At 44.1% G+C, this 27,910-nt stretch overlaps 1 protein-coding gene across 1 annotated transcript; it reads left to right on the forward strand.

Annotated features, from left to right (window-relative positions):
• The first annotated feature begins 1,146 nt into the window (after window positions 1-1,146).
• Window positions 1,147-27,910, forward strand: LOC113449360 (neural proliferation differentiation and control protein 1-like). The gene is made up of 9 exons (XM_026720430.2): window positions 1,147-1,219; window positions 4,409-4,561; window positions 12,360-12,473; window positions 15,873-16,088; window positions 17,286-17,352; window positions 17,613-17,697; window positions 19,038-19,114; window positions 22,302-22,395; window positions 26,783-27,910. Exons 1-9 carry the CDS (start codon window positions 1,147-1,149, stop codon window positions 26,846-26,848), a joined length of 945 nt encoding a protein of 314 aa, XP_026576215.1. The 3' UTR covers window positions 26,849-27,910.

Genomic DNA, 27,910 nt, shown 5'->3' on the forward strand with positions numbered 1-27,910 from the left:
CAGAGTCTCTGTTCCTATAGATCAGGGGCTCTTCCAACTTGACAGCTTTAAGACTTGTGGCCTTCAACTCCCAGAATTCCTCCTCCAGTCATGCTGGCTCAGGAATTCTGGGAGTTGAAGTCCACAAGTCTTGAACTTGCCAAGGTGTAGATCAGTGGTGGGATTCAAATTTTTTTTACTACCGGTTCTGTGGGCGTGCCTTGGTGGGCGTGGCAGGGGAAGGAGACTGTAAAATCTCTATTCCCTCCTCTCCTGGGGGAAGGTTACTATAAAATCCCCATTCCCTCCCCACCCCACTAACCTGCTTTCCAGCTCCGTTCTCCTGTGCAGGGCAACAAAAGAAAACCCAGCTGATCAGCTGGGACTCGGGAGGCAGAGAATAGATGGGGGTGGGGCCAGTCAAAGGTGGTATTTGCCAGTTCTCCGAACGACTCAAAATTTCCGCTACCGGTTCTCCAGAACTGGTCAGGACCTGCTGAATGCCACCTCTGTTGTAGATGTATTACCAGGATGCTTTTAAAATCCCATGGGGAATCTTGAAAACTTTAGTTCCGAAATGCAGCGTGAACGCTACCTTAAAGTGGGACCGTCCACATCGGTATAGGGACGTTGAGATTCTAGAAAACATTTACACAAAACGCTTGATGTGGGCACCAAAACGTACAGTGAGAACATCACATTATGGCTTCCCCACCCCCCCACCTTTCTTCTAGCCAAGATAGTAACTGGACGATTCCCAGACCTCTAATTGCCCAACGGTGCATCGATTTTAGTTGGATCCATTACATTTAGTAAAAGCTCATCCAATTAACTTGTCGGTCTAAAGCTACCCGCGCATCTTAATGTCTCCTATACCTTCCCTCCTTCCAGCGAGCGAAATGTTCAGGGGCATTTGTTCTTCCGTCTAATTCTCCATCCTTATCCACCCCACCAGCCCTCCCCATCCACCCATCCATCCATCCATCCTCCAATCCTAGGTGGTTCATTCATAAATATCCGCAGTCCCTCCCCACCGGCCCGGCCAGCGGGTTCTTCTCTCTCGTATTGGGCTCCCTGCCAAGAGCTGCAAAGGGGGCACAGCCCGCTCTCCAGCTTACGACTCACCCTACCCCCCCCCCGATTCATTTATTTCTTTGAAAGGCGACGATGCTGAGCCAAGCCACGGGATGGCTGGGATTTTTCGCCATCCTGGCTACTACAGGGGCCAACTGGGAAGCAGGTGAGGGGGGTGGGGGCGCCTGCTTGGGGTGTGGGTGGGGGGAGGTGGGGTGGGGAAGGGGTGCGACTTGGGGGATTCGGGAAGAGGAGAGGGAGGGGAGTGACCGCCGAAGGGAGAAGAAAGCAGGGAGATGTAAGAGCAGAAGGGGGAAAGGGGTGGGGAGGTAACAAAAGGAGAGAGAAATGGTCCACTCGGAGCGGAAAGGCTACGAAAGAGAGAGAACGGGAAAGCCTTGGGATGAAAGGATAAATGGAGGAAGGGGAGAACGGCAAAGCCTTGGAGTGAAGGAATAAATGGAGGTGGGTTGCTGGTTACTTGGGTTGGGTGGAGAAACAGAATGCCGTAGTTTCGACCTGGGTTGGGTCCTAGGATAAGAAGAAACCGAGGCTTCCTTGTATCTTGCTTGGCTTGAACTTATTCAGCTCATTTCTAAGAGAACTAATGTTGCTTTCTTCAAATCCACCACTCCGTCCACACCACAAGGACCCTGTCCTTTCAGCGGTGTGTGATAAATCGATTCGGGGCTGGATTGTGGAGTCCTTGATAGGTTTCTAGAAATTGGTCTTGGCTCCAAAGATTTGTCTCAGCTGAATTGTTGCTTATTCCCCCTCAAGAATTCTCTGCCCTGGAGGAAGCTAGTCTTTCCTTTCCAAAGGTCTTAAGTTTCTCACCAACCTTCATCATTATAATTCAATGGGTACAAGGCTTGGTGGTAGAACAAAAGCTCATGACTCACCCATTACATGCCACCTTCCTTCTCCATCCAAAAGCTCTTTGTTCCACTTCACAAATTCACCCATTAGTAAGGACTAGCCACTTTCCTCTTTGTTTTTGTTTTTTAACGGAAGTACTTTTTAACACATGGATGATCGGGGGATGTTCAACAGGTGCAGCTCATGTCTATACGAGGGTGCCCTGCTAGCTGCCGCTGGACTAGTTTTATTTCTGCCTGAGGAAGCCCACAACAGCCCTGTAAAAGGGATGGAACGAAGAAAGCAACCTTATCTCATGCCCATCCTGATCTCATGCTCCAAGGTTTAGTTATCAATGGTACCGATCCTCCTGTATCAGTGCATACACTAGTATTAAATGGAGAGGAACGCAAATATATTTTTCAAAGGGGATCTTTGTTTCAAAGGAGCTCCTGAAGAGAGAGGAAAGAATAAAACCGCAGCTTATTCAGCGCCGGTGTCTCATAGATCAGCCTCTCTCTCTTGTTGCAGACTTTTAGGGGAAATTATCTTTTTCTTTTAGTGGGATCAATCCAGCCAGAAAGGATCGCTGTTAAAAGAATGGTGCGCCCTCTGTTTCTTCAGTCTCTTTTTGGATACAGTTCAAAACAATGATTGGATGGGACTGAAGTCATAGAACATTGAAAATGTAGAATAATAGAGCTGGAAGGGACCTTGGAGGTCTTCTAGTCCAACCCCCTGCTCAAACACAAGACCCTATACCATTTCAGAAGGAAGGTTGTCCAGTCTCTTTTTAAAAGCCTCCGGTGATGGTGCACACAGAATATCTGAACGCCAGATGTTCCATTGGTTGATGGCTCTCACTGTTAGGAAATTTCTTCTTAATTCTCGGTTACTTCTTTCCTCGGTTGGTTTCCATCCATTGTTTCTTGCCTTGCCTTGCCTTTTAGTGCTTTGGAAAATAGCTTGAGCCTCTCATCTTAGTCCCTGATTCTACAATATTTCATAAAAAGCTGGTAGTAACGGTGTACCTGTCGTGGAGGTGAGAAAGGTGGGGAATCTGACCTTTCAGAGGTGAGACGGGTGGGATGCCAAGATTTGATCTTTCAAACATTCAAATTCTGGAACGTCTTTTCTCCTGGTAGGATTATCCAGTACAAGTAATTTATTCTCCCGGGGTCTGAGGAAAAGCTTTGCCTTGTCACGCATAGCATGATTCAAGATAATGCAATTGTTTATTTTCTCTTGACACTGTTTCCACATGTCGTCTAACCTTGTTTGGTCAACCCAGGGAGCTCCAATATTTGAGGGGCTGCCACAGAGAGGAAGGGGTCAAGCTATTTCCCAAAGACCTGAAGGTCAGACAAGGAATAGTGGATGGAAACTGAACAAGGAGGGATTTAACCTGGAGATATGGAGACATTTTCAGACAGTGAGAACAATCAACCCATGGAACAGCTTTGCCTTCGGAAGTTGTGGGGGCTTCACCACAGGTGGCTTTTAAGAAGAGACTGGACGGCCACTTGTCAGAAATGGTGTAAGGTCTCCTGCTTGAGCAGGGGGTTGGACTAGAAGACCTCCAAGGTCCCTTCCAACTCTGCTATTCTAAATAAGTCTAAATAAGTCTTCCTATCCTGATCCTTCCACTTCTATATGGTGTCACAGGGAATAGCAATAGCACTTAGACGTATATACTGCTTCACAGTTCTTTACAGCCTTCTATCAACATATTTGCCCTCAACAATCTGGGTCCTCATTTGAAAGACCTTGGAAGGCGGAAGGCTGAATCCACCTGGTTTGTGCAGGTTGAGATTTGAACGGCCAGTCAGCAGAAGTAGCCTGCAGTACTGCATTCTAACCACTACGCTACCGTGGCTCTTATCAGGGGGGAATGCCTTCTGGAAGTTCAATACGGCCAGAAATGGGTCTGTTTCCGGGCTTCCAGAGCGATCTCCGGAGCCCGGGGAGGCTGTTTTCGCCCTCTCAGAGGCTCAAGGAAATCCTCCGGAGCCTGAGGAGGGCAAAAACGCCCCCTCCAAGCCGTGGTGCAGGAGGCCAATTAGGCCACTCCCACCCTGGTCACGCCCACCCAGCAACTGGGCAGAGAACCCACCGCTAAAATTTTTGAAGCTTAAATGTCAGGGTTCCCGAATGTCTGAAAATGGGGAAGGAGTTGGAGGTACTTTGGACTGAGAGTGAAACTTGTTGGCAAAGCACAGAGAACTTCAAGGAATTGGCCTTCCTTTCTTAAAGCTTTGTCCCTAGAAGGCAAAACCATGAAAGTGCACCTCGCTTACTTGGGCCAATGCGATGCAGGGGAATTCACCGAAGAAAGCAATGATCTTGGGATGAATTCAGAGTAAAAAGGAAAGCGGGCCAAGATCGGAAACTGTGGAGAGACCCTGACCAACATTCGGACACGAGTGAATGGAGGGCACCAATGTCATTATCCTTAAAGCAAAGTGTTCCCCATTCCTTTGTGTGCTCTTTTTGGCAGACCCCCTGTGCCCTGCCAGGTACAAGATCAACTGCCTACTTCACCAGCGAATGGGCTGCGGACCAGATGGGGCACCAAGTTGTGGCTCTTGCTTCCCCGGTCACGAAGAGGATGCCAATGGAAACTGTGTGCCGAAAAAAGGCTCTAAGCATGGTAAGTCCTGTGGGGTTTGAAAGCTCGAAGGGTCAGCAGGGACGGAGTTTTCCAAAATTTTACTGGGAAGAGCAAGGCAACCTGACCAAGAGGTTCATGACAGTGAAGAGAACATTCAACCTGGAGCTTAATAAAGGGCGTAGATTAGCAGTAGAACCTAACTTTCAATCAACTGCTGCATTAAAGGAAGAAAAAAATAGTAATGAGGTTTCTCTGGAGATGCTAAAATCCATTTGTGGGGATCGTAGTGAAACTGATCGGGAAAAAGCATGGGAAAGTATATCTCTCCCGCACTAAATCATGGAATTCCAGTATTAAATTGTGTGGGTGCTCTTAAATTATGTTGAAGGATAAGAGCTCTGATGGTAAAAATCTTCCAGAGTCATGGATTGTTCTCCTACGTATCTACCATAGCCATTTCAGGAGAGTAAGATTTGCCACTAAACAGAGCATTCGATTCTGTGTCGTTATTTTGGAGGTATTACTTCTGAGAAACAACAGAATGACCCAGGCAAACCAGTAGTGGGAACAGGACTGAAACTCAACTTCCTGCCAGTTTCTCCATTGAGTTCCCTTTCCTCACGTTTCCTGCTCTCTCTTTCCCTTTCCCAGTAGGTAAGTGACTGCTGCTAGGTGTGGTAGGGAGCAAAGGATTATGAGACTGGCTGGGAAACTGTCACAGAGCATAGAAAATGAAGATAATGTGACTGCAGCAGCAGCATAGCAGCGCTCAGTAGCAGTTAAGCAGCCACAGATTTCCCAAATATTATTCCCCAGAAGTCATGGGTCCTGGATTTTGGAGATGTTCTGTTTGAGGTATCCTGGTTCAAAAATTGTTGCTATCAGGAGTGAAACTTGGACAGCTACACGCCTCTTCATTTCAATTTGCTGTTAGACTAAGTAGGGGGACCTAACCTAACCTAACCTAACCTAACCTAACCTAACCTAACCTCTGTGATTCCACTGAAGACCATGAGAGCCTGAAACTTTTTCAAGGACACTGTAGCAGGTGTGGAGTTGAAGCAGACGGTTCCCGTAACAAAGTGAACTTGTTTACATGGGCTACATGAGAGGTTGGGGGGCTTTGGCTGGGGAAATTATTGTTTAATTCTATGAACTGGTATCTGGGAATCTCAGAGTTAGTTTTGCTTTGACATGACCATGCAGTGTATTCAATAAACAGTAAGATTTTCGGAAACGGAATGAACCTAGAATTTTATTTTTTCTCAAGCTGGAGGTGAAATACGTGTTTTGCTATGTTAAAGGTCATGGCAATGAGAGTTTAGTGGTATATAGATATATAACAGGAATGGGAGATTTAATTTAGAGTAGTAGTTAAGGCAACAGGCTAGAAACCAGAAGACTGAAAGTGACCTTGAGCCAGTCCTTCTCTGTCAGCCTTAGGTGGAAGAAGAAGGGAATGGCAAACCATTTCCAAAATCTTGCCAAGAAAACTACAGGGACTTGTCAAGGCCAGGAATCAATCCCCTCAAAGGCCCAAAACAAAACAAATAATTTCTCTTAATTTTTAGCCACTGTGGTTCTTCTTTACTGTAAACATCCAACATTCTCTGCATCTCTTCTGTACATCCTAACTCTCCTTATTTTCTCGCCTTTGTCCTTTGAAAGACATCATATATTTTAGGAAGATGGCCTAGACCAGGGGTGTCAAACTCAAATTCATTGAGGGCCACATAAGGGTTGTGTTTGATCTTGGGGGGGGGGGGGGTGTTAGGAATTGATAGTCGCCTAACAGTTCGATTGGAAATATATAAACCAGGATAGACATTTAATACTGTCTCTTTAAGGGAATGCTAAAATTGTAATTGGGTGTGGTTCCTCAAACAGTGGAGCCAGGTGGAGGGGGTGGAGCCAGAAACCTGGGTTGTTTAGTCCTGTTGTTGATAGTTGCTAGTTAGTAGATGTTAGTAGATGTTCTGATGTTCACTGTTTCCTGAATATTTCCCTATTGACTGTTGCTGATTGTCATTATTCTTGGATTGATGTGAGTCTATTACTGAACTGTTTTTGATACTGGACTTTGATTTTGGATTATCCCTTGACTGAAAAACTGACTGCTTTAACCGGGTATGACTTGGACTGCTTGTTGGACTTTGCTTAACCGTTTACTAGAAGTAAAAACCTACATTTTACTATACAATGGATCTGTGTGCTGGTTGTGTGTTATTCCTCACCACTCTCACTACGTCTCTCTGTGTGTACTCATTCTCCTAACAGGGAATTACCTCAACAGGGGGCATGGCCAACTTGACGTCACTTGTATTGGGTGCACTTGTGGAGGCCTGAGTGCTCTGCCACTGAAAACGGGCTCTCAACCTTTTCAGCTGTGACAGCTTCCTGCAGCCCTCTGCCAGCAAAAATGGATCTCAGGAGGGGCGCATCCAGCCCTACTAAGCTCCATTTTACCTGGCAGAGGCACAGTGGGCTGGTTCTTCATTGTTTCCAGGATGGCTTGCAGGCCAGATCTAAGCACTCCACAGGCTGAATCTGGCCCCCGGGCCTCTGGGCTAGCCCAAAGGGTCATGGAGGGAGCCAGAGAGAAAACAGTTTGTGGACAAAAATCAAGAGTCACTAAGCCAGCCCCACCTATGTTTCAGTTCCAAAACATCATTCAAAACCAGTCTGTAGGTTTTAGAGAGAAGAGCAACAAAGGTGATTAGGGGAACGGAGGCTAAAACATACGAAGAACGGTTGCAGGAGTTGGGGACATCTAGTCTAATGAAAAGAAAGACTAGGGTGATATGATAGCAGTGTTCCAATATTTGAAGGGCTACCATTCTTCAAAGCACCTGAGGGCAGGACAAGAAGCAATAGATGGAAACTAATCAAGGAGAGAAGCAACCTAGAACTAAGGAGACATTTCCTGAAAGATCAGGGGAATGACTTCCCTCCAAAGTTGTGGGTACTCCATTATTAGAGGCTGTTAAGAAGAAAATGGACAAACATTTGTCTGAAATGGTGTAGCGTTTCCTGACAGAGCAGGGGGTTGGACTAGAAGACCTCCAAGGTCCCTTCCAATTCTGTTATTTTGTTAATGTCAAAAATCCAGAAACAAAGCAGGGAAACTGAATAGGCTTGCAATTTTTACATGGTTGTCTTCACAGCTGAAGGTCAACATACCTGTGTGAACAGTTTACAGTTGGAAGTTTTTGGCCATTAGTATGCAAAGTGGGCTGGAAAAAAATGCTCCCAGCAACCATCTTTGCCTCTGATCATGGCTTATAAAGTGTTCCACAGCGAGCTCCTACTAGTGGTGTTCAGAGCTGGTTAGGACTCTGACACCCAAAGAGATTTTCTCTCCAAGTGATGACCTTGCAAATCTGTCACTACGCTCTCTATACCTCCACTTGGAGATTGGCGTATTATTAAAAGGTCAGAAGCTACTGGTCAAGATCAGAGAACAGGAGTTGAAAATTCTGCCAACGTTGTAAAGACTGGATACATTAATTTTTTTCTCTGATCTAAGCCCTGAGTCAAAGCAGGAACAAATGAAAACTCTGTATTCTCTTCCTTTGATTTCTGTCTTTCTTCCAATAAAAAGGGGGCTGTTTTGTGGTGGAAGGAGAAGGGTCTACATACCTCTTTATTTTTTATGAAGTGATTTTATATTGCTTGTCATAACTCATCACCATCATCATAAAATGGGCAATTTTATTTCCACCAGCTAATAAAAGAGGGCTCGGTGAAATTAACTGCCCAAGAAAAGGATGAGTGGTTGAATTTTTGTGTGTGTGGTTTTTTTTTTCTATACTTAAATTTCATCATGTTCCACTCGACTTCCGTTCAGATTTTTAGTGGTAAAATTTCTGACAAGAAGCAGGTACATCTCAACTTAGGTGCACAGTGCCTTCAAGATAGGCCAGAATAGGAAATTTATGAATGCTAATGTTATAAGGTTACGGTAATACAATCCTACAAGTCTGAATACATTTACACCCTTTCCTCCCCTCAGAAGAACTAGGGAGGGTTTTGTCAGATAAGCTTTTTCTCACATTACAGGTCTGTACCAGACTCCGATTCTTTTATCTGACACTTGTCTTGATTGCAGCTGTTCCTCCTGTTCCTTATGGCTGTTGTCAACTCATAAAACATTTCTATGGCCATTTTATAGCTGCCAACAGAAAGCTGGGGGGGAAGGGGTTTGAAAGAGGAGTGCAGCAGCTTGGAATTGAAGTGCATTCCATTCATAGTTTTTCAGAGATTGTAACTAGGTGACTGAAGTTTTTACCGAACAAAACTCTAATTGGAGAACATGATTGATGACTCTTGGCTATGGATGTGTTTCGTTGGAGAATATGACTTATGATACACCCAGAGGGGTGGGGGAAAACCAAGGTCAAGGGTGACAATGAATTATGTGTCTAAGAGTCAGCTACACCCAGGTCATGTTAACTCCCAATAAATCCTGTTTAGTTTTGGAAGTTTGGCTCGAGACTCATGATTTAACTGGGGAAATTGCAGGAATCCTGACTGCTATTGCTTCTGCTCGACCCAGTATATATGAACCCATTGTTTAAATCAGGGATCTGCAAACTTGACGACTTTAAGACTTGTGGACTTCAACTCCCAGCATTCCCAAGCTAGCATAACTGGCTGAGGAATTCTGGAAGTTGAAGTCCATGCATCTTAAAAGTGTTTTTCCAGTGAGACAACCTGGTCTACCCAAATATGGGATGGAGCATACTGCTTTTGCTTTGCTTGAAATAGCTATACTAGTCTATTTCTTTCATGATAAATTTAAATTGCATCTTAAAGTTGTCAAGTTAGGAGACCCTTGATTTAAAGGCACACAGTATCCTGGCGAAACTATTGCCTTTGTTCCCCTGTGTTTAACCAGGCAGTGATTTGCCATGGCTCAAACAAAATTCCAGAATTTTTCAGCCACAATGTACAGGTAGTCCTGGATTTATCACCGGTCACTTAGTGACTACTCAAAGTTACAATGAACCATCCAAAAGCTATTTACAACTCAGTTCTGAAGTGCCTAATCCGAGAGTCATGTGACTGCAGTTTGGGTACTTGGAAACCGGCCCACATTTATAGCTGTTTGCAATGCCCCACAGTCACATGACTGTGATTTACAATGTTTTTTTTTTCTGTAAACCAACATTCACTTCTGGTTTCTCACAAAAAATGCCCCATAGCAAACGATGGCTTTGCTTAACAACTGCTGCTGCAAAAAGAAAAAAAAAAGGGTTGTAAAATTCACGTTGAACGGTTTTACAACTGTCATGATTCAACTGCCAGGCTCAGTTATGATTGTGAGTCAAAGACTTCTTGTTAGGGAATATCCTGTAAAGGCTGACTCCTTCCACTGTAACATTTTCTTGTGACTCTCATATCTTTCAGCTCCTCTCTTCATTTCCTCTTGACTACACACCCAACTGAGTAGAGATCTGGTTTTATTACTTAACTCCCTTTTGCAAACATCATGATTCAAAGCAGTGCAGCAGGCTAGCAATTAGTGTGATGAAGAATTGTTACCATCTTCATCGTCATTAATTGAAAGGGGCCTTGGAGGTGTTCTAGTCCAACCCCTTGCTCAAAGCAGGAGATCCTATACCAGTTGTGGCTAACCTTTTCGGCACCGAGTGCTGAAATGGGAGTGCGTGCGCACACATGCGTGCGCCAGAAACCGGAAGAGCAGCACCTGTGAGAGCACCGGAAACCGGAAGCTTAGCTTCCTGGCATGCGCATGTGCACCAGCCACCATGTGTGCGTGAAGACCAGCTGGCTGGCACACGCATGCACTCTGGGGAGCTGATCTTCCAGTTTCCAGTGCTCCCATGCATGTGAAGACCAGCGCATCCACGTTAGAAACTCAGAAGAGCAATGCGCAATGGCTGGCATGCCCGGAGAGATAGCTTTGCGTGCCACTTTCAGCACTCACGGTATAGGTTCACCATCACAGCCCTATACCGTTTCAGTCAAATGGTTGTCCGGTCTCTTCTTAAAAACCTCCAGCGATTGGAGCCCCCACAACTTCTTACAGCAAACTGTTCCACTACTTAATGGTTCTCACTGATAGATAGTTTCTCCGTAATTCCAGGTTGCTCCTCTCCTTGATTAGTTTCCATCCATTGTTTCTTGTCTGGCCCTCTGGTTCTTTGGAAAATAATTCAATCCCCTCTTCTTTGTGGCAGCCTCTAAAATAACTGAAACACTGATGTCACGTTCCCCCCTAGTCCTTCTTTTCTCTAGATTGGCCATGCCCAATTGCTGCAACTGTTCTTCATATGTTTTAGTCTCCAGGCATCTTAGTTGCTCTTCTGGGTGCTATATCATTTCGGACAAATGGACGTCCAGTCTCTTCTTAGAAGCCTCCAGTGATGGAGCAGCCACAACCCCTGAAGGCAAGCAGTTCCATTGGTTGATTGTTCTAACTGTCATGAATATTCTCCTTCATTCTAGGTTGCTTCTCCCCTTGATTAGGTTCCATCTGTTGATTCTTGTCTTGCCTTCTGGGGCTTTGGAGAATAGCTTGACTCGCTCTTCTTTGTGGCAGCCCTTCAAATCCTGGAACACTGCTATCATGTCACCCTAGTCCTGTGTTGGTGAACCTATGGCCCATGTGCCGGAAGTGGCACGCTGAGCCACTTCTGCTGGCACACGAGAGGTCACCCGGAAGAGCCCCACTGTACATGCGTGCGCGCCACCGCCGCTTGACAGCTGATTGTCGGTATCTGGCATGCATCACTGGGGAGGTGCGTGGGAAACACATGCACAGGCGCAGAGACGTGCAGCGTGGGTGGGGGGCTTGCATGCACAGAGATGTGCGGTGTACGGAGGGATAAAGCGTGCATGCACTAAGATGCACAACACGTGGGGGGTGATCGCTTGCGCATGCACAGACGCATGGCGCGCAGCAGAGGGATCATGTGTATAGGCGCAGGTGTGTGGTTTGCAGCCGGGCGCATCGCACACGCATGTGCAGAGGGTGTGGGGGGCTCAACACGCATTATCTTCTGCGCACGTGCAATTATCGGCACGGGAGCCGAAAAAGGTTTGCCACCACTGCCCTAGTCCTTTTTGACTAGACTAGACAACCCCAATTCCTGCAACCGCTCTTCATATGTTTTAGCTTCCAGCCCTCTAATCATCTTTGTCGCTCTACTTCAAGGGTGGGATTCTACCAGTTCACACCTATTCGCTAGAACCAGTTGTTAACATTCTAAGGAGTTAGAAGAACCCGTTGTTAGAAGAAATTACTGGCCTAATCCTGTAAGGAAGGCAGGAAGGAAACATTCTGATGTTGCTTACAGAAACTGCCTCTCCATTAACCCTTATTACATTCTTGGCAGGACTAGACTTCCTGTCTCAGGAACTTCTCTGGAGTTTTTTTCCCCTCCTTTGCTGGTACTTTGCTTGTGTGGAGTGACCATTCAAAGGTACAATGGCACTGAAGAAAGTGACTTATGACCATTTTTTGCACTTATGACTGTTGCAGCATCCCCACAGTCATGAGAGGCCAGGAGAGGAGATGCCTGCCTCAATGTGAGTGATATTGAGTTGGCATGCCCAGCCAATAACATGACCACCAAGCCATGTCCACCCAGTCACATGACCACCAAGCCATGCCCATCACCTAAGCCACAGCCACAGAACCGGTTGTTAAAAAATTTGAATCCCACCCCTGCTCTACTTTGCACTTTTTCCAGAGTCTCAACATCAACATGATTCTGAATGTCAAATATTAAACCTTTGTCTTGCCAGTGTTAGTGTAGTATACGTGTGTGTTTAGTGGCTTCACTTCCCTTCTCCATTTCCTCTCTTTCAGAAAGCAAACTCAAAACTCAGAAGAGACCTAAAGATTTGCCGGGCCTTTTGCGTTACCTTTTGGCTAAGCATGAAAAGGCATTGCAGCTGTCCACCATAGAGACCACCGTACCTGGTATGTAAACGCACCAACTCTTGTTTCTTTCCACAAAAGGGAACAAATTATTTGGCGTGTTTCCAGATTTTATACTATTTCCTTATCTAACGCAAGTAACAACACCAGGGACCTAATTCTCTTTAATAATGTCAAACAATCAAGCAGATTAATGAAGGAGCTCCCAAGGAGAAAATCACACACACACGCAGACGCACCCAGAGGTGATATTCAGCAGGTTCTGACCGGTTCTGGAGAACCAGTAGCGGACATTTTGAGTAGTTGGGAGAACCAGCAAATCCCACCTCTGACTGGCCCCGCCCCCATCTATTCTCTGCCTCCCGAGTCCCAGCTGATTGGCTGGGACTTCTTTTATTGCCCTGCACAGGAGAACGGAGCTGGAAAGCAGGTTAGTGAGGCGGGGAAGGAATGGGGATTTTGCAGTATCCTTCCCCTGCCACGCCCACCAAGCCATATCCACCAAACCACGCCACGTCCACCAAGCCACACCCACCAAACCACGTCCACCAAACCACGCCCATCAAGCCACAACTACAGAACCAGTAGTAAAAAAATTTGAATCCCACCACTGCACGCCCCCTAATCCTGGCAGGGCAAGTGTCTGTATACAGATAGTTCTTCACATACAACCATTCCTTTAGTGACCGTTTGAAGTTACACTGGCACTGGAAAAAGTGACTTATGCCCATTTTTTCACACTTACAACTGTTGCAGCTTCCACATAGTCATGTCATCAAAATTTACACACTTGGCAACTGGTATGCATTTGTGATGGTTGCAATGTCCCAGGGTGATATGGTTAGCATTTGCAATCTTCTCAAGCCAGCTTTCAACCAACAAAGTCAATGGGAAGGCCAGATTCACTTAACACACTTAACAACTGTGGTTATTAACTTAACAACAACAGTGATTTACTTAGCAACTGCGGCAAGACAAGGGCAAATGTCTTGATTAGCAACAGAAATTTTGTGCTCAATTGTGGTCATTTGTGGTCAAGGATACATGTATAAGATTAGAGTCCACTTTGCATTCTTTTCTGAGTATTTGCATAATAACGACATGCCTTGGAATGATTCATGTTTCAAGAGATTGTTGGGTCATGTGGCACCTTCTGAGTGCCACTGTCATGGAAACTTTGGCATAGAATTTGGATTGTGTTTTACCCCATACCTCAAACTACTTGGCAATGTCTATTTTCCAATAAAATTTGGTGCAAAGCATTCCACCCACTCTCTAAAGCATTCCACTCTCTCTATATATATTTGATTTCCCTGCTCTTTGACATTTGTACTGCCTGGGTAAGTTTGAATATGTGTTATGATTTTATCCACTATCTATTTTTATCTCTTAGCTGTGTTGGAAAATGAGATCATTTCCAGTCCAAATTGCATCCAGCATTCTCCCAGTCACTCCCCGCATCCAGATGAGAACAAGCATACAACCTGTTCAGTTCAGTATTCCTTAGGCTTATTGATTAAACAGCAACAAATGTAAAATAACAACAACAACAACAACAACAACAACAACAACAACAACAACAATAATAATAATAATAATAATAATAATAATAATAATAATAATAATAATAATAGAAGTATTTGAGAAGCGAATTGAAAAATGGAAAAGCAAAGCTATGCATGGCCAATACCTGAAAAGTATGGAAGGCAAAGCTGACCAAAAGCTTACTTGGAATTGGCTAAAATCAGGAATACTGAAAAAAGAAACTGAAGGCTTTTTGGGTGCTGCTCAAGAACAAGCCTTAGCCACAAATTGCATGAAGGCAAAGATTCAGCATGACACCACCAACAGCAAATGCCACCTCTGTAAATGAGAAAGATGAAATAGGTGACCATTTAATCAGTGGATGCAGCAAAATTTCACAAACTGACTACTTAGAACGCCATAACCGAGTTGCTAAAATCATTCACTGGAAACTATGCCAAAAGTTTGGATTTGAGTATAGTAACAACTACTGGGAACATCAGGTTGAGAAGGTTCTGGAGAATGAAAAAGTCAAGATCTTGTGGGACTTCAGAATTCAGACGGGCAGGCATTTGGCCCACAACATGCCTGACATAACAATAGTTGAGTAGAAAAGGATATGGTTCGTTAACATTGCAACACCTGATGATGCACGAATTGTAGACACGCAAAGTATCGGGACTTACAAATTGAAGTTGAGCGACTCTGGAAAAAGTTGCTGGAAAAAGAAATTGTGTGTTATCCCAATTGTAATTGGAGCCCTTGGAGCAATTCCTAAAGGGCTGCCTCGCTATTTGGAAATCCTGAATTTATCAGACTTGAATAGCCTGATTTTACAAAAAAAACACCCTACTTGGGACAGCTTATATCCTCCGACGCTATCTTAACAGTTCCTATGTGCTTGGTTAGGACTTGAGCTGTTAAGTTACCAACCAGCCCCAAAGGCTGTGAATCTCACTAAAGATTAACTAATAATAATAATAATGACAAAAGGATAAAAGGCAGGGACAATAAGGAAGAGGGAAAAGCATACTAGCTACAGGCAAGAATTTACATTCTCTCTCGATCAAAAGGCACAGCATTTTCCACAGCAATGTTTCTTAAAGTTAGTGATTTTAAAATGAGTGGACTTCAACTCCCAGAATTCCTTAGAACTGAAGTCTACCCATTTTAAATTTGCTAAGGTTGAGAAATCCTGTTCCAAACCCACAGAAAACAGTACCTGAGAGTTTGCATAAACAACCCTGAAGGAAGTGGCCTTTAGTTCTTCCAAGATAGATGGACGGACTGAGGGAGGGAGGGAGAAAGAGAGAGAGAGAGAGAGAGAACAGCCAAATAGGAATAGAAAGTTAGACACCAGGCAATCCCACTACTATTGTATATCTGGAGGAAAACAACTGAATGGATGGGGATGTGTATTATTTTTATTATTTTTCTTGCCTAGAGTAAAATTGGCTCATAGACTAAAGACAGAATGTCACACTTGGCAGTTCTTTATCATCTCTGAGCAACATTGCTAACTGGACTGAATTTCCAAAATGTTTAGAATGGCTTAATGCAGTGGTGGGGTTCAATTTTGTTTACTGCCAGTTCTGTGCGCGTGGCTTGGTAGACGTGGCAGGGAAAGGATACTATAAAATGTCCTCCAGTCAGAGATGGGATTTGCCGGTTCTCCGAACTACTCAAAATTTCCACTACCGGTTCTCCAGAACTAGTCAGAACCTGCTGAATACCACCTCTGGCTTATTGCCAAATTTTAGGCTTAGTTCTGCTGCTGGATTAATGAAACTATTGCAAAGACTTGTCCCTCAGAGAAATTTGCAGGATCTGGTACTAACTAAACAGCACCGAATAGAAAGCAGGCAGAAAAAAAAAAGGCATTCTTTAAAATTAATGTGTTTTTATTTTATTTTACAGGCATTACTGAGGTATTTGAACCATCCAGCTCTCAGACTGACTTCCCAACTTCTCAGCCAACAAGTGTCTCCTATTCTGGGAACACTTCTCCAGTTTCCTCTCAGTCACATGAAATCACTCCAATTTCAGCCACCACACCACCAAGGAGAGTGAGAGTGGACTTCAAGCAGAGGTCGCGTCCTCCAGTTACTAACATGAATAAAGCTGTGACGCTTAGTGAGTAGACTGACTGATTGACCATAGGAAAAGAACAGGCAGAGTCTGGGTGGTGGTGGTGGTGGAGTCAAAACAGTAATCAGCCAAGACTTATTACATTCCCGTAAGCAGTCTAAGGAGAGCCACGGTGGCGCAGTGGTTAGAATGCAGTGCTGCGGGCTACCCTCTGCTGCCTGCCAGCTGCCTGCAGTTTGGCAGTTCAATTCTCACTAGCTCAAGGTTGAGACTCAGCCTTCCATCCTTCCAAGGTCAATAAAATGAGGACCCAGATTGTTGTGGGGGCAATAGGCTGACTCTGTAAACCGCTTAGAGAGGACTGTAAAGGACTGTGAAGCAGTATATAAGCCTAAGTGCTATTGCTATTGCTAGGTTTAACCCATCTTGAATTCTGTTATCTCTTACCTAGCACCAGTTTAGTGCTGACCATTAATTGACTAGATCCTTATATATAGGCATGAGTAATAAATCAACTTAACTAGATCTTAACGTGTGGTCCAGATCAGTGATGGAATTCAAATTTTTTTTACTATTGATTCTGTGGGCGTGGGCATGGCTAGGTGGCCATGGTCATGTGATTGGGTGGGTGTGGCTTTTGGGGGGCAGCACCACCCCCACCCCATTTTTGGGCCTTCTGGCCTCAGGGGAGCCTCTAGTGGGGGCGTTTTTGCTCCCAGGAAGCTTCCCTGGGGCCCAGGAAGGCAGCAAAATGGAGGAAGGCTGTCAGCAAAGCTGGCCGAGGAATTCTGGGGAAGTCCACAAGTTAAAGTTGCGAAGGTTGGAGAACCCTGGTTGGAAGACCTCCAAGGCCCCTTCCAATTGTTATTCTATTAATACCATGGTTTGTTCATCCCTGTAGGTAGGGACACATCACGACGTTTAAGGATCATTTCCAGGGCCTTCATGGCTGCTCTATCAGCTGCTAGCCTGCAGTAGATTTCTTGACTGCTTGTTTACCATGGATGGTTGATCCTGAATGGCAGAAGCTATCTAGCACTTTGGTGACTTCATTGTCAATTCTAAAGCTGCTTTTTGCACCTGTTGGCATTAGTTTAGTCTTCTTTAAGGAATCAGAAAAGATGGGGGGGAAACGAGAAGAGCTGAATGGTGAAATGTTCATGTTTGCAAAGCTAGCAAAGTAGTATTTTGTCGTATCCTTGCGGGTCCAACACTCAAAAGAGTTAATTGTGTTCCTTTCAGCTCTTGTGGTCATGTGCACAGTGACAGGAGTCTCTGGATTGGTGGTTGCAGCCATTTGCTGGTACAGGTATGAATCTGATCTTCCCCCTTTTCATATATTGTTTTTCCATTATTATAACAATCATTATTCTCATGTTTGACGTGGGAGAAACTCTGCCCATGCTTAGTAAATTCCTTCGTTCCTTGTTTTCCCCATTGTTGAGGGTGAACTGGGCTGCAGATTTAATGATGTATGAATCAGGAAAATGAGAACAATGCACTGGAGTTATTCATATTTTTTGTTGCTGCTGCTGTATTTCACTCAAAACATCTATGATTAATTTGCAGGCTTCAGAAAGAAGTGCGTTTGGCCCAAAAGATGGCATACACAGCTACTCGAGGGAACCAGTACCGATACCATCAACCCAGTGCAGTATGTTGGCTTTGCAAAATGGAATTTGTTAATGAAAGATGAAGACCTCGCTTCTAGGACCTGTTAAACTGTAGCATGTTGTGTGAAGCCAGCCTTTATGGTCTGGAAATCATAGTTCATGTTGTATCGTATGAACTCAACCAAATGGGGCTTAGTAAATCGTATTCAATAAAATGGGGAGGAGGAGGAGGAGGAGGAAGAGGAGGAGGATATTCTAGTAGTCATTGCTTTCTCATAGTTTTATTAATTTATAATATGACATACAAAAAGAATAGAAAAGCAACTATTAGGGAAATTAGGAACGAAAAAAGGGAAGTGGATAGTGGGGCAAAGTAAGGGAAAAAGAAAAAAAAAAGACTTTTGACTCATTTGGTACAGTAAAATAAGGCATTAAAGATCTACCCTCAACTTTTTACTTTTTCACAATAATAGAAACTAGCCATTTCTGTAACAACAAATCTATCTAATCAATAAAACCCAAAATCAAATTTTCCAGAAAATATTCTAGTGGTCATGACAGTTGGATAATGTCCCAGAGATCAGAGTTAGGTGTCAACTCATAAAATATTGTCTCCGAAGTATTCTGCCAATTTGTGGCTCCTCTGAAGGACCAGAGTGTATAGGGATTCTGGGATGTAGAATTTTGTCCCTTTCCACGCTAGGTCATGTCTTTTTGTTAAGATGTGTTGATTGTCCCGGAACCAACGGTCTGCTAGCAGTTCGGTTTTTAATTTCTTGCTTAAGTCGTCTGCGGGTTGGTCTTGCCGATCACGGCGTTGTCATCTGGTCAGCAGCTATTTGAGTAGGAGGGATGATGGCGTTTATGACCTCTTCCCTTTTGCATTCATACTGGAGCATGCGAGAAGAGGGCATAAGCCAGAAAGTTCTCCCCCCACACCCCCGGGATATGTTTTAGCATGAAGTAGAATCGGTTGAAGTAATCCTGACATTAGGTTGAATTGGTATTATTGCCTACAGGCTCCAAAAATCAGGGAAGACATATTAAGCCTCTTCTAAACATTTTTTTCTTTATTGTTCCTCACCCATAGACAGAAATCTTGCCAACTACTTGCACCCCAAGACATATATTCCAGGAACAGTAAAAGAGGAGCGGCTTTCACCCCTTTTCTCCATCACAGGCTATTTTAAATTGTTTTGTCTGTTGATTGTTACTCTGGCATGTACCTCCCTCCCTCCTGGGAATCCAGACAACATTCCATAATAATTGTCTTGCTCGTGGGCTTTCAAAAAAGACATTGGGTTGGTGGTGGATGCTTGACTAGATGCTCTGCCTGATCTCATGAGGGTCTCCTTAATCACCTCCTGTTCATTTTTCTCAGTATATGGATTCCAGGCTAGCACAGTCTTGTCAAGTTCACCACTATCAGCATCGGAAGAAACTTCTTACTGGTGAGGAGTAAGTGTTCTTTTCTAGAACTTTCCCTGGAGGTGGGAGGGAGTGGAAGAGCTGCGAGAAACGGAGCAAGTCCCAGAATTTGAAAGACCGTGGCTGCTCGGGGGAGGACAAGGGAGAGATGAACTTTGATCTCTCTCTTACCTCAAGAGAAAAGATCTCTAGGTTGGTGATATCTTTAAAAGATTTGATTCCAGAGCTGGGAAAGAGATTCCTTGCTGAGCAGACAAACACATGATCACTTAGGAGACACTTAACCTCAGGAAAAATTCACTACTTCTAATAGGACTGACTGACTGACTGACTGACTTTATAGGTAGTTCTATCCAAAGCGACTGTCAAACCATAGGTGGGAAAATATTACAACATGTGTTTGCACAATGGTGCACACTCCGTCACACACAAATCTCCACGCACACCGAAGATATTTAAAAACACTCAAGCATCATTTCCTCCTTGTCACAGAAAAGATCTCCCAACGCTGAGCAGACAAACACATCATCATTTCAGGAGACACTTAACTTCAGAAGGAATTCACTATTTCTGATAGGATTCACTTAGTTATTTACTTACTTACTTTATAGGCTGCTTTATCTAAAGTGACTGTCAAACCATAGGCGGGAAAATATTACATGTGTTTGCACAACAGTGCACACTCCATCACACACAAATTACACGCACACCAAAGATAAGATGTTAAAAAAAACACACTCAAGCATGCTTTTTCCTTGTCACAGAAAGTATGTTCACTCCCTACCCTGTTATCATTAGCCGTCTTTGACCTGGAGTAGTATGTATCCAGTGTGCAATACTTAATCACATGATTTGAAATTTATACATTTGTTTAAAATTTGAAATGTTTAAGAAAGTGAAAAAAATTAAAACCAGCATAAATTAGAACAGTTTTTTTCCAAAAAACAATTGAAACAACATATTCGTAGTAGGAACTTCTTTGTTATACCGCTTTCTAATCAATGTTTATATATTAAAAAGTGATTTTACTTGAATCAGCTCCTGCTCTCGTGCACAAATGGCCAGACCCCTATGCAGGTAGTCCTCGACTTACGACCATAAATGAGCCCCAAATTTCTGTTCCTATCTGAGACATTATATGAGCTACTTTTCAAGCATCCAAATTTTGATCGCATGACCATGCAGATGCTGCAATGGTCATGTGAGAAACTGTCATGTCACTTTTTTCAGTGTCATCATAACTTCAAACCATCACTAAATGAAATGTTGTAAGTCGAGGACTACCTGTACTATGTTTGGGGAGATTGAGGCTAAGTAGTCTAATTGCTTAGTGTCTCCCACACTTATATTTCCTCTATATTTCCCTGCTATCTGGGGATGATGGAACTAGGGGATTCTAACTCCAGTTAAGGCAGGGTGTAGACCAGTGATGGCTAACCTTTTCAGCTTGGTGTGTCGAAAATTGGGGAAAAATGTAGCCTTCCTCGGGTCGTGTGTCACTTCAAGAAATATCAATAATTTGGTAATATTTGCAGCCCTAATAAAGGAAGAGTTATATTTTTAATATATTTATTATATTTATTAGTTCAAAAAGCTAAAAGTTTTGGAGATTTTTTTTTGAGGGTTTGCATGGTGCTCTGTGAGGATGGTGAGAAGCAAGAACTGCAAGAGGTGCTATGGAGGCAATTAAAGCTTAGAGGAGCTGGAGAGGGGCTGAATGCTGCAGACTAGACATCCAAGCATTTTACAGTGGGAGAGGAGAAGGGAGAGCCACAAAGACAGAAATGCAGATTTTAGTACTAATTGCACTTACAGGACAGCCACCCGATGCTGCTTATCGTGAGCACTGTGTCTGGTTGTTGTGGTGCAGTCCTCCTGCGATGTTTATGACGGACTGGGCTGGGGTGATCACACAGGGCTGTGAAACTCGTCTCCCTGATCTCAGGGCTGCAGGTGCAGGATGTGGGGATCGGAAGGCCATCTTACAGGACTGTGAACCTCATGGATCTCCTTTCCTCCTGTAGCGTTCCTGGGGTAATGAAACTGACAAACCTCAGTTTATGGAGGTTAAAACTCGTTCTCTGCTGCAAAGATCTCGCGGTAGCGGTGACACCACGCCTCCACGCAACAAGCAGGGAGCAGGGATTGGAGCAGAGCACAGGCAGCCTCTAAATGTGCAGGTTTTCCCCACACCAACAGGCGTGTCAGTCAAAGTGCCTCGGCGTGTCACGAGTGACACGCGTGTCATAGGTTAGCCATCACTGGTGTAGACAATAAGGAAGGTGGCCTTGTTTGAGCTATTGTAATGGAATCTGTGGACGGGAAACAATCAGATAAGAAAGGGAGGAGCCGCCAGTGGCTTCACAGTCAGAGAAAGACACTTAGGAAAGACTCACTTGAGCGAATCAAGGAGTTAAAATTGGCAGTGGGGTGTTTGTACTTTCACACTGGCAAGACTCTGTCAAACGTAGGTTACCACAAGGTAGATTTTGCTCATCTAATGTGTTGACCTGGCAAGGCTGACAGATAGACAGGAACCTAGGCCAAAGGAGCTGAAACACTTTTAAATCCAGAACAACAAGGCAACATTTGGAAGTACCTCAGACAGACAGAGACAGACAGACAGACACACACACACACCCTAATTCACTGGAGTACAAGAAGCAGGAGGAGCTTCATCCCAACCAGACTTGCAAGATTCTGTCACTGTGGTTGATCTCAATAAAAAGAGCTTCAGCCTTCCTGTGAAATTGACTACTTAGTCTGGTCTACCTGATGAAGCTAATAGATGAAGACATGGCTAGTCTTGTGAAGAGAAGAACCAGGGGAGACATGATAGCAGTCTTCCAATATTTGAAGGGCTGTCACAGAGAGGAAGGGGTCAAGCTATTTTCCAAGGCACCCCAAGGCCAGATAAGGAATAATGGATGGAAACTGAACAAGGAGAGATTCAATCTGGAAATAAGGAGAAACTTTCTGACAGTGAGAACAATCAACCAATGGAACAGCTTTGCCCTCGGAAGTTGTGGGAGCACCATCACTTGAGACCTTCAAGAAGAGATTGGACTGCCATTTATCAGAAATGTTGTAGGGTCTCTCCCTTGGGCGGGGGGTTGGACTAGATGACCTACAAGGTCCCTTCCAACTCTGATTATCTGTTGTGTGACTCTGTATCTCTTTAACATTCCATCACTTTATCTTGTGTCCTTCTCCCCAGGAGACAATCTCCCAAAACAGTGGAGCAGAACCCTACAGAATCAGAGAGTGAAAGTGGAGACTACACTGTATATGAATGTCCTGGATTGGCTCCGGTATGTATGTATGGATATATGTATGTATGTATGTACAGCTAGTCCTTGACTTATAACAGTTCGTGTAGTGACGGTTCAAAATTACCACAGCTCACTGAAAAAAAGTGACTTATGAATGCGTTTCACACTTACGACCACTGCAGCATCCCTATGGTCCTGTGATCCAAATTCAGGCGCTTGGCAACAGGCTCGTGTTTATGATGATTGAAGGATCGTGGGGTCAGGTGATCCCTTTTTACGACCTTCGGACAAGCAAACTCAATGAGGAAGCTGGATTCACTTAATGAACTTTTTCCTAAATTAATCATTGCAGCGATTCATTTAAGAAATGCTGCAAGGAAGGTCGTAAAATGGGGCAAAGCTCACTTAACAAATGTCTCATTTAGCAAAAGAAATGTTGGGCTCAGTTGTAAGTGGTAAGTCAAGGACTACCTGTATTGGTATCCTGCCTTTATTATTTTTAGAAATAACTCAAGGCAGTGAGTTGAGTGAAATATTTTGGCCACTTAATGAGACGAGAGGACTCAAGAGAAAAACCCTGATGTTGGGAAAGATTGAAGGCAAAAGGAGCAGGGGATGGCAGAGGATGGGATAGTTAGACAGTGAAATTTGGGGAAACTCCAGGAGACAATGGAGAACAGGATGGCCTGCCATGTTATGATTCTATGGGGTCACAAAGAGTCGGACACGACTTAGCAACAGAACAACAACAGCAAGGTGGTGAACATATCTAACTCACCTTCCTCCTCCTCTTTTCCCCACAACAACAACCCTGTTGGGCTGAGAGAGAGAGAGAGAGTCACTACCCCACGATCTTCCATCTGGCTTTAATGGCTAAGGCGGGTCTTGAACTCATGGTCTCCTGTTTTCTAGCCTGGATCCTTAACCTCTAGACCTATGATGGCAAACCTATGGCATGCAAAACCATTTGTACCGGCACGCGAGCTACAGGCAAACTTACCTCACTGCACATGCGTGCACCTCACAGCTGATTTTCGGCTGGTTTGAGGCCTTTCTAGGCCTCCCAGATGCTTGAGGAAGGCTTCTGCAGGTTTTGCAGACCGAAAACTAGGCCCATTTTGCCACTTCCTGTTTTTCCGGAAATACCGGAAGTGATGAAATGGGCCTAGTTTTCGGCCTGCAGAAGCCTTCCTCAAGCCTCTGGGAGGCCTAAAAAGGCCTCAAACTGGCCGAAAATCAGCTGTGAGGCACAGTGCAGGTAAGGGGGTGGGTGGGGATTGCGCATGCATATGTAGAGGGCATGAGGGTGCTGGCACACGATATGTAGAGGGCATGAGGGTGCTGGCACACGAGCGCGAGTGTGCCAAGCATGTGCACAATTATTGGCACAGGAGCCCAAAAAGATTAGCCACCACTACTCTAGACCAATCAGGCTCTTGTGGATATGTACATTCAGTCTGTGCTGAACAACAAAGATGATTTCCAACAGGCTGTGGGAATGTCCCATCTTAAAAACCTCTTGCTGCTGGAGGCAAATCATCACCCCTCAAAATGCACACCAGTTTATTTTGACACCTTAGAACAGGGGTCCCCAAGCACCGGACCGGGGACCAGTACCAGTCCGTGGAACGTTTTCTACCGGGCTGCCGGTTTGCTGGGTGCCGCCATCTTGTTTGACGAGAAAGTGCTTCCGGGTGAGCTTTTCCGGTTGGAAAGTGGCATTTGGGTCCTGAAGGAATCCTCGCGCCTTAGTTTCATCGAAGGGGGCGGCTTCAAACGAAACTAAGGCACAAGGATTCTTTCAGCACCCAAGGCAAGGTGAGCCAAGCGACCATCCCGAAGCCGTCCCGAAGCGAAGCCCATCGACAAAGGCACAAAGGAGGAGTTGGAAGTGGCGGGGAGAAGCGGGGAACGGCTGGCTGGCCGGTCACTCGGCTCGCCTTGCCTTGTCATGCGTGCTGATGCTGGTACCAGGCCGTGGATCATTTTATGATGCCAGAACCGGGCCGTGGCACAAAAAAGGTTGGGGGCCACTGCCTTAGAAAATCCCACCTTCCAAGCAAGTAAAATATTAGAGCCCTAAGAGAGAGATGAAATCATCGCACAATAACCAGTGGTCTATCTATCAGTAGACCACTATCAGTATCTAATGCTGCCAAGTTGCTTGCAAAGCCCACTTTCATTTTAAGCAAGATCAACAAAAACTCTTGTGGAGGGCATTTTGGTTTGTGGTTGATTGGCCTGTTAATCCCAGAGCTTTCCATGAGTTCGTAAAATGTATTAGTGAAGTGAACAAGGTTGTGTCTCCCCGCCCAGACATTTTACAAGGGTTTGGTCAGAAAATCCTTCCAGGCATGTTAGCTTCTTTCACTTCCTATGAGTAGTAAGATAAGTCAATGGGGAAGTCCACTTAACCATGTTGTTCACTTGATAGCTGCCGTGATTCACTTAACAACTTAACAACTGTATCAAGAAAGGAAGTAAAATGGGGTAAAATTCACCTAACAACAGAAATTTTGGGCTCAGATGTGGTTGTAAGCCAAGGATTACCTGTATTTGCAATAATGGGAAGGGGTATACAAAGATAGTAAATATATAAATTATACCCTTTAATAGCTTTAGTTCAGCAAGACATATTCTAGTTACCTGAGTGAATAAGCAAGGCCCACATTTTACATAATCTAGATAAGCGGTGGCAACAAAGCCCCAGGTATGCTGCTAAACAATAACAACTGGAGTGGAGACACACCTCTGCAGACAGTTCTTAGCCAAATTGCTCAATAAGCAGTCGATGCGCTTTTGAGGCTACCCTTCATGCAATTTGATCGGTATTACTTGAATGAGTTTTTACGTTTTAAATTGTTCTGGAGGCCTTACATCTAACAGGCACTAGAATGACTTTCAAGAGAATGATTATACCGGACTGAATTTTTTCTTTGAAAAATTTTTAGTAATGTGTTAACTTTATCATACTCCCTTTGAGATTGTTGGGATATGTTTTGCATTGACTTCTTAACACACTCCAGTTCTCAGCTCCCCCTACCCCCAATGCATACCCTTAGGAACAGCCGAGAAACTATTCCTAGTTACAAGGCTATAAACCACCATTCATCCACCCTTTCATTCAGCCTTCCGAAGTTGTGGGTGCTTCATCACTGGGGTTTTTTAAGAAGAGACTGGATAGTCACTTGTCTGAAACGGTATAGGGTCTCCTGCTCAAGCAGGGGGCTGGACTAGAAGACCTCCAAGGCCCCTTTCCAGCTGTTCTGATTCTGATTCATCCATCCATCCTTTCCCTGCCTATTTCTGCAGACAAAGATCCTGTCAGGGAATTGTGCAGCAAGTGTCCAAATGAAGTCGGAGACCCTAACATGAATTTGTAGTTTTATATAAATAGATACATTTGACATTTATATTTACAGCAGGCAAGATAGACAGGAACACAGGAACATCACGCAGTAAATCTAAACAGCATACAGAGCACATGGAAGAAAAAGGCGGGAAAAAGGGGGAAATCCCCTGCCTATTTTTGCTGATAAAGATGTGCTGCCTTTTAAGCATTGTAATAGTAAATAGCTATATACAGAGATAGCCACAGTTCTAGAGGAATTAATTGAATATACCAAAACAGTTAATATGTATAGGTGGAAAACCTTTTTCTAGGTATAGCCAGACCTTGGTAAAAAATATTTTAAGCCTTTGAGGTAGTTGGAAGCATTGTTATGTGTGAAAGCAGTACTGACACAATGTTTGATTCTCTTCAGATTTTCCCTTTCCCTTTTAATAAAATAGAAGCATTAAATCACATCTGTTTTTCTAATTACTTTTGAAATAGGGGGAAAACCCCATCATAATTGGACAGTTTGCCATCAGTTTCAATAGCTGGATTATGGATGGCCCCAAGGAATGGAGAAGAGAGGTTGGGGATATCTTGCCTGTGAATCACAGGTTGTGGAGCTCCAGGTTATATACGTTTCATATGATAAGAGTTCAGAGTTCAATGTTACAAAAGGATTAGCAAAAGAAGTTAGTCAGAGTTACAAAAGGATTAGCAAAAGAAAAAAGGAAAGAAAAGAAAAATTTCCCTGCATTGGAAGATAAAGTTAACCTAAAATATTTTCCTTTGAGATGCTATTGTGATATCCATGGGAAGATTATTTATTTTTATCCTGCCCTTATTATTTTTATAATTAATTCAAGGCAGTGCACATACCCAATGCTCCTTCCTCCACCTCTTTTCCCCATAACAACAACCCTGTGAGGTAGGTTGGGCTGATCTCACTGCTTTCAAAGGGATGTGTTCAAACCTGTAGTTTGCCTCTCCACTGATGGAGATGGCAATGTAATAGACATTGACCCAAATCTTGCATTTTCCCCTTTTTTAAAAGAACGCTTTGATGAATTTAGTGTCTTTTTCTCTTTTCAGAGTGGAGAAATGGAGATCCACAACCCTCTTTTCGACACCTCAACCCTCCACCGATGTCCCCCCTAATTACCCCCCTGTTCTCCTTCTTCCTTCATCTTATCTTGCCATCTTCTGGATCCACGTAGGAAAGAGTCAAACTTACAAATGTCCCCAAAGTGCCGTGTGTCCATCCTCTTCCTTTGAGGGAAGATCACATCCATCCCACCTATTCCTATATCCTCTTATGCTAATACTGAGGGAATGCTTTCAGGCTTTTAGGAGATTTTCTATCATAGCTTTGCTTCAGTTGAAGGTCTTCTGACAATGAACTTTTATCCTGGAAGTTCCTATTATCGTTTGAAGATCTTGATTCAAGCTCTCCTGATGCCATCAACTCCTGAACTGGAAGGGTTTGTTACTGTATCCAATCTAGCTGTGGAGATTTAAGGAGCAGAAGACTTCATTTGTCATGTACAAAAAGACAATGGAGAGGCACGCTTAGAGGTCTAAGCGTGGCCCAAAGCATTTCGCTCATCAGTGGTGTCCACTCTTTCCTGGATGAGACATATACATACTCTATATAATATACAAGCTAGTCAATTTGTCGTGTCAACAGAGGCGGAAAATCCCTCAAAACGCCTCCCCTCGGCAATAATATTAATAATATATAATTTGCTGCATTTTCATAATGATAACTTAAGTCTCCTGCCTCCCTTCGCTCCATGGTTGGTACAGCCCTTGTCCCACTCCAGTTGCATAAGTCATTTGGGCGCTGTTGCTGGATAGATATCATTTTAAATGGGGGGGTGGGGAAATGCATACTTCTATTTGAGGCCACCTGTCAAGCACTGGGGAGATCAGGAGATTCAGGCAGTTCAAATGGGTATAAAGATGTATTGCAAGCTAAAAACCTGGCCAAGTGACCGTTAAGGGAATGTGCGGGAGTTAAGAAAGGAATTCAAGGTGGGTTGGACTTAGATCTCTTGTGGGCACGAAAGGACTCATGACTTATGACGGTCTGACCCCTCCCTCAGGCTCAGCCTGGTCATCTCCTACACCACCATTCCTTCTAGATGAGCTTTAGCTTGCAAGTTCAACAAAACTGGGGCTAAGGACCCGATGGTTTTTATTTATGTATGTATTTATGAA

The sequence above is a fragment of the Pseudonaja textilis genome, chromosome 2, assembly GCF_049901715.1.
Source record: "Pseudonaja textilis isolate UNSWEBS1 chromosome 2, rPseTex1.2, whole genome shotgun sequence".
Lineage (NCBI taxonomy): Eukaryota > Metazoa > Chordata > Lepidosauria > Squamata > Elapidae > Pseudonaja > Pseudonaja textilis.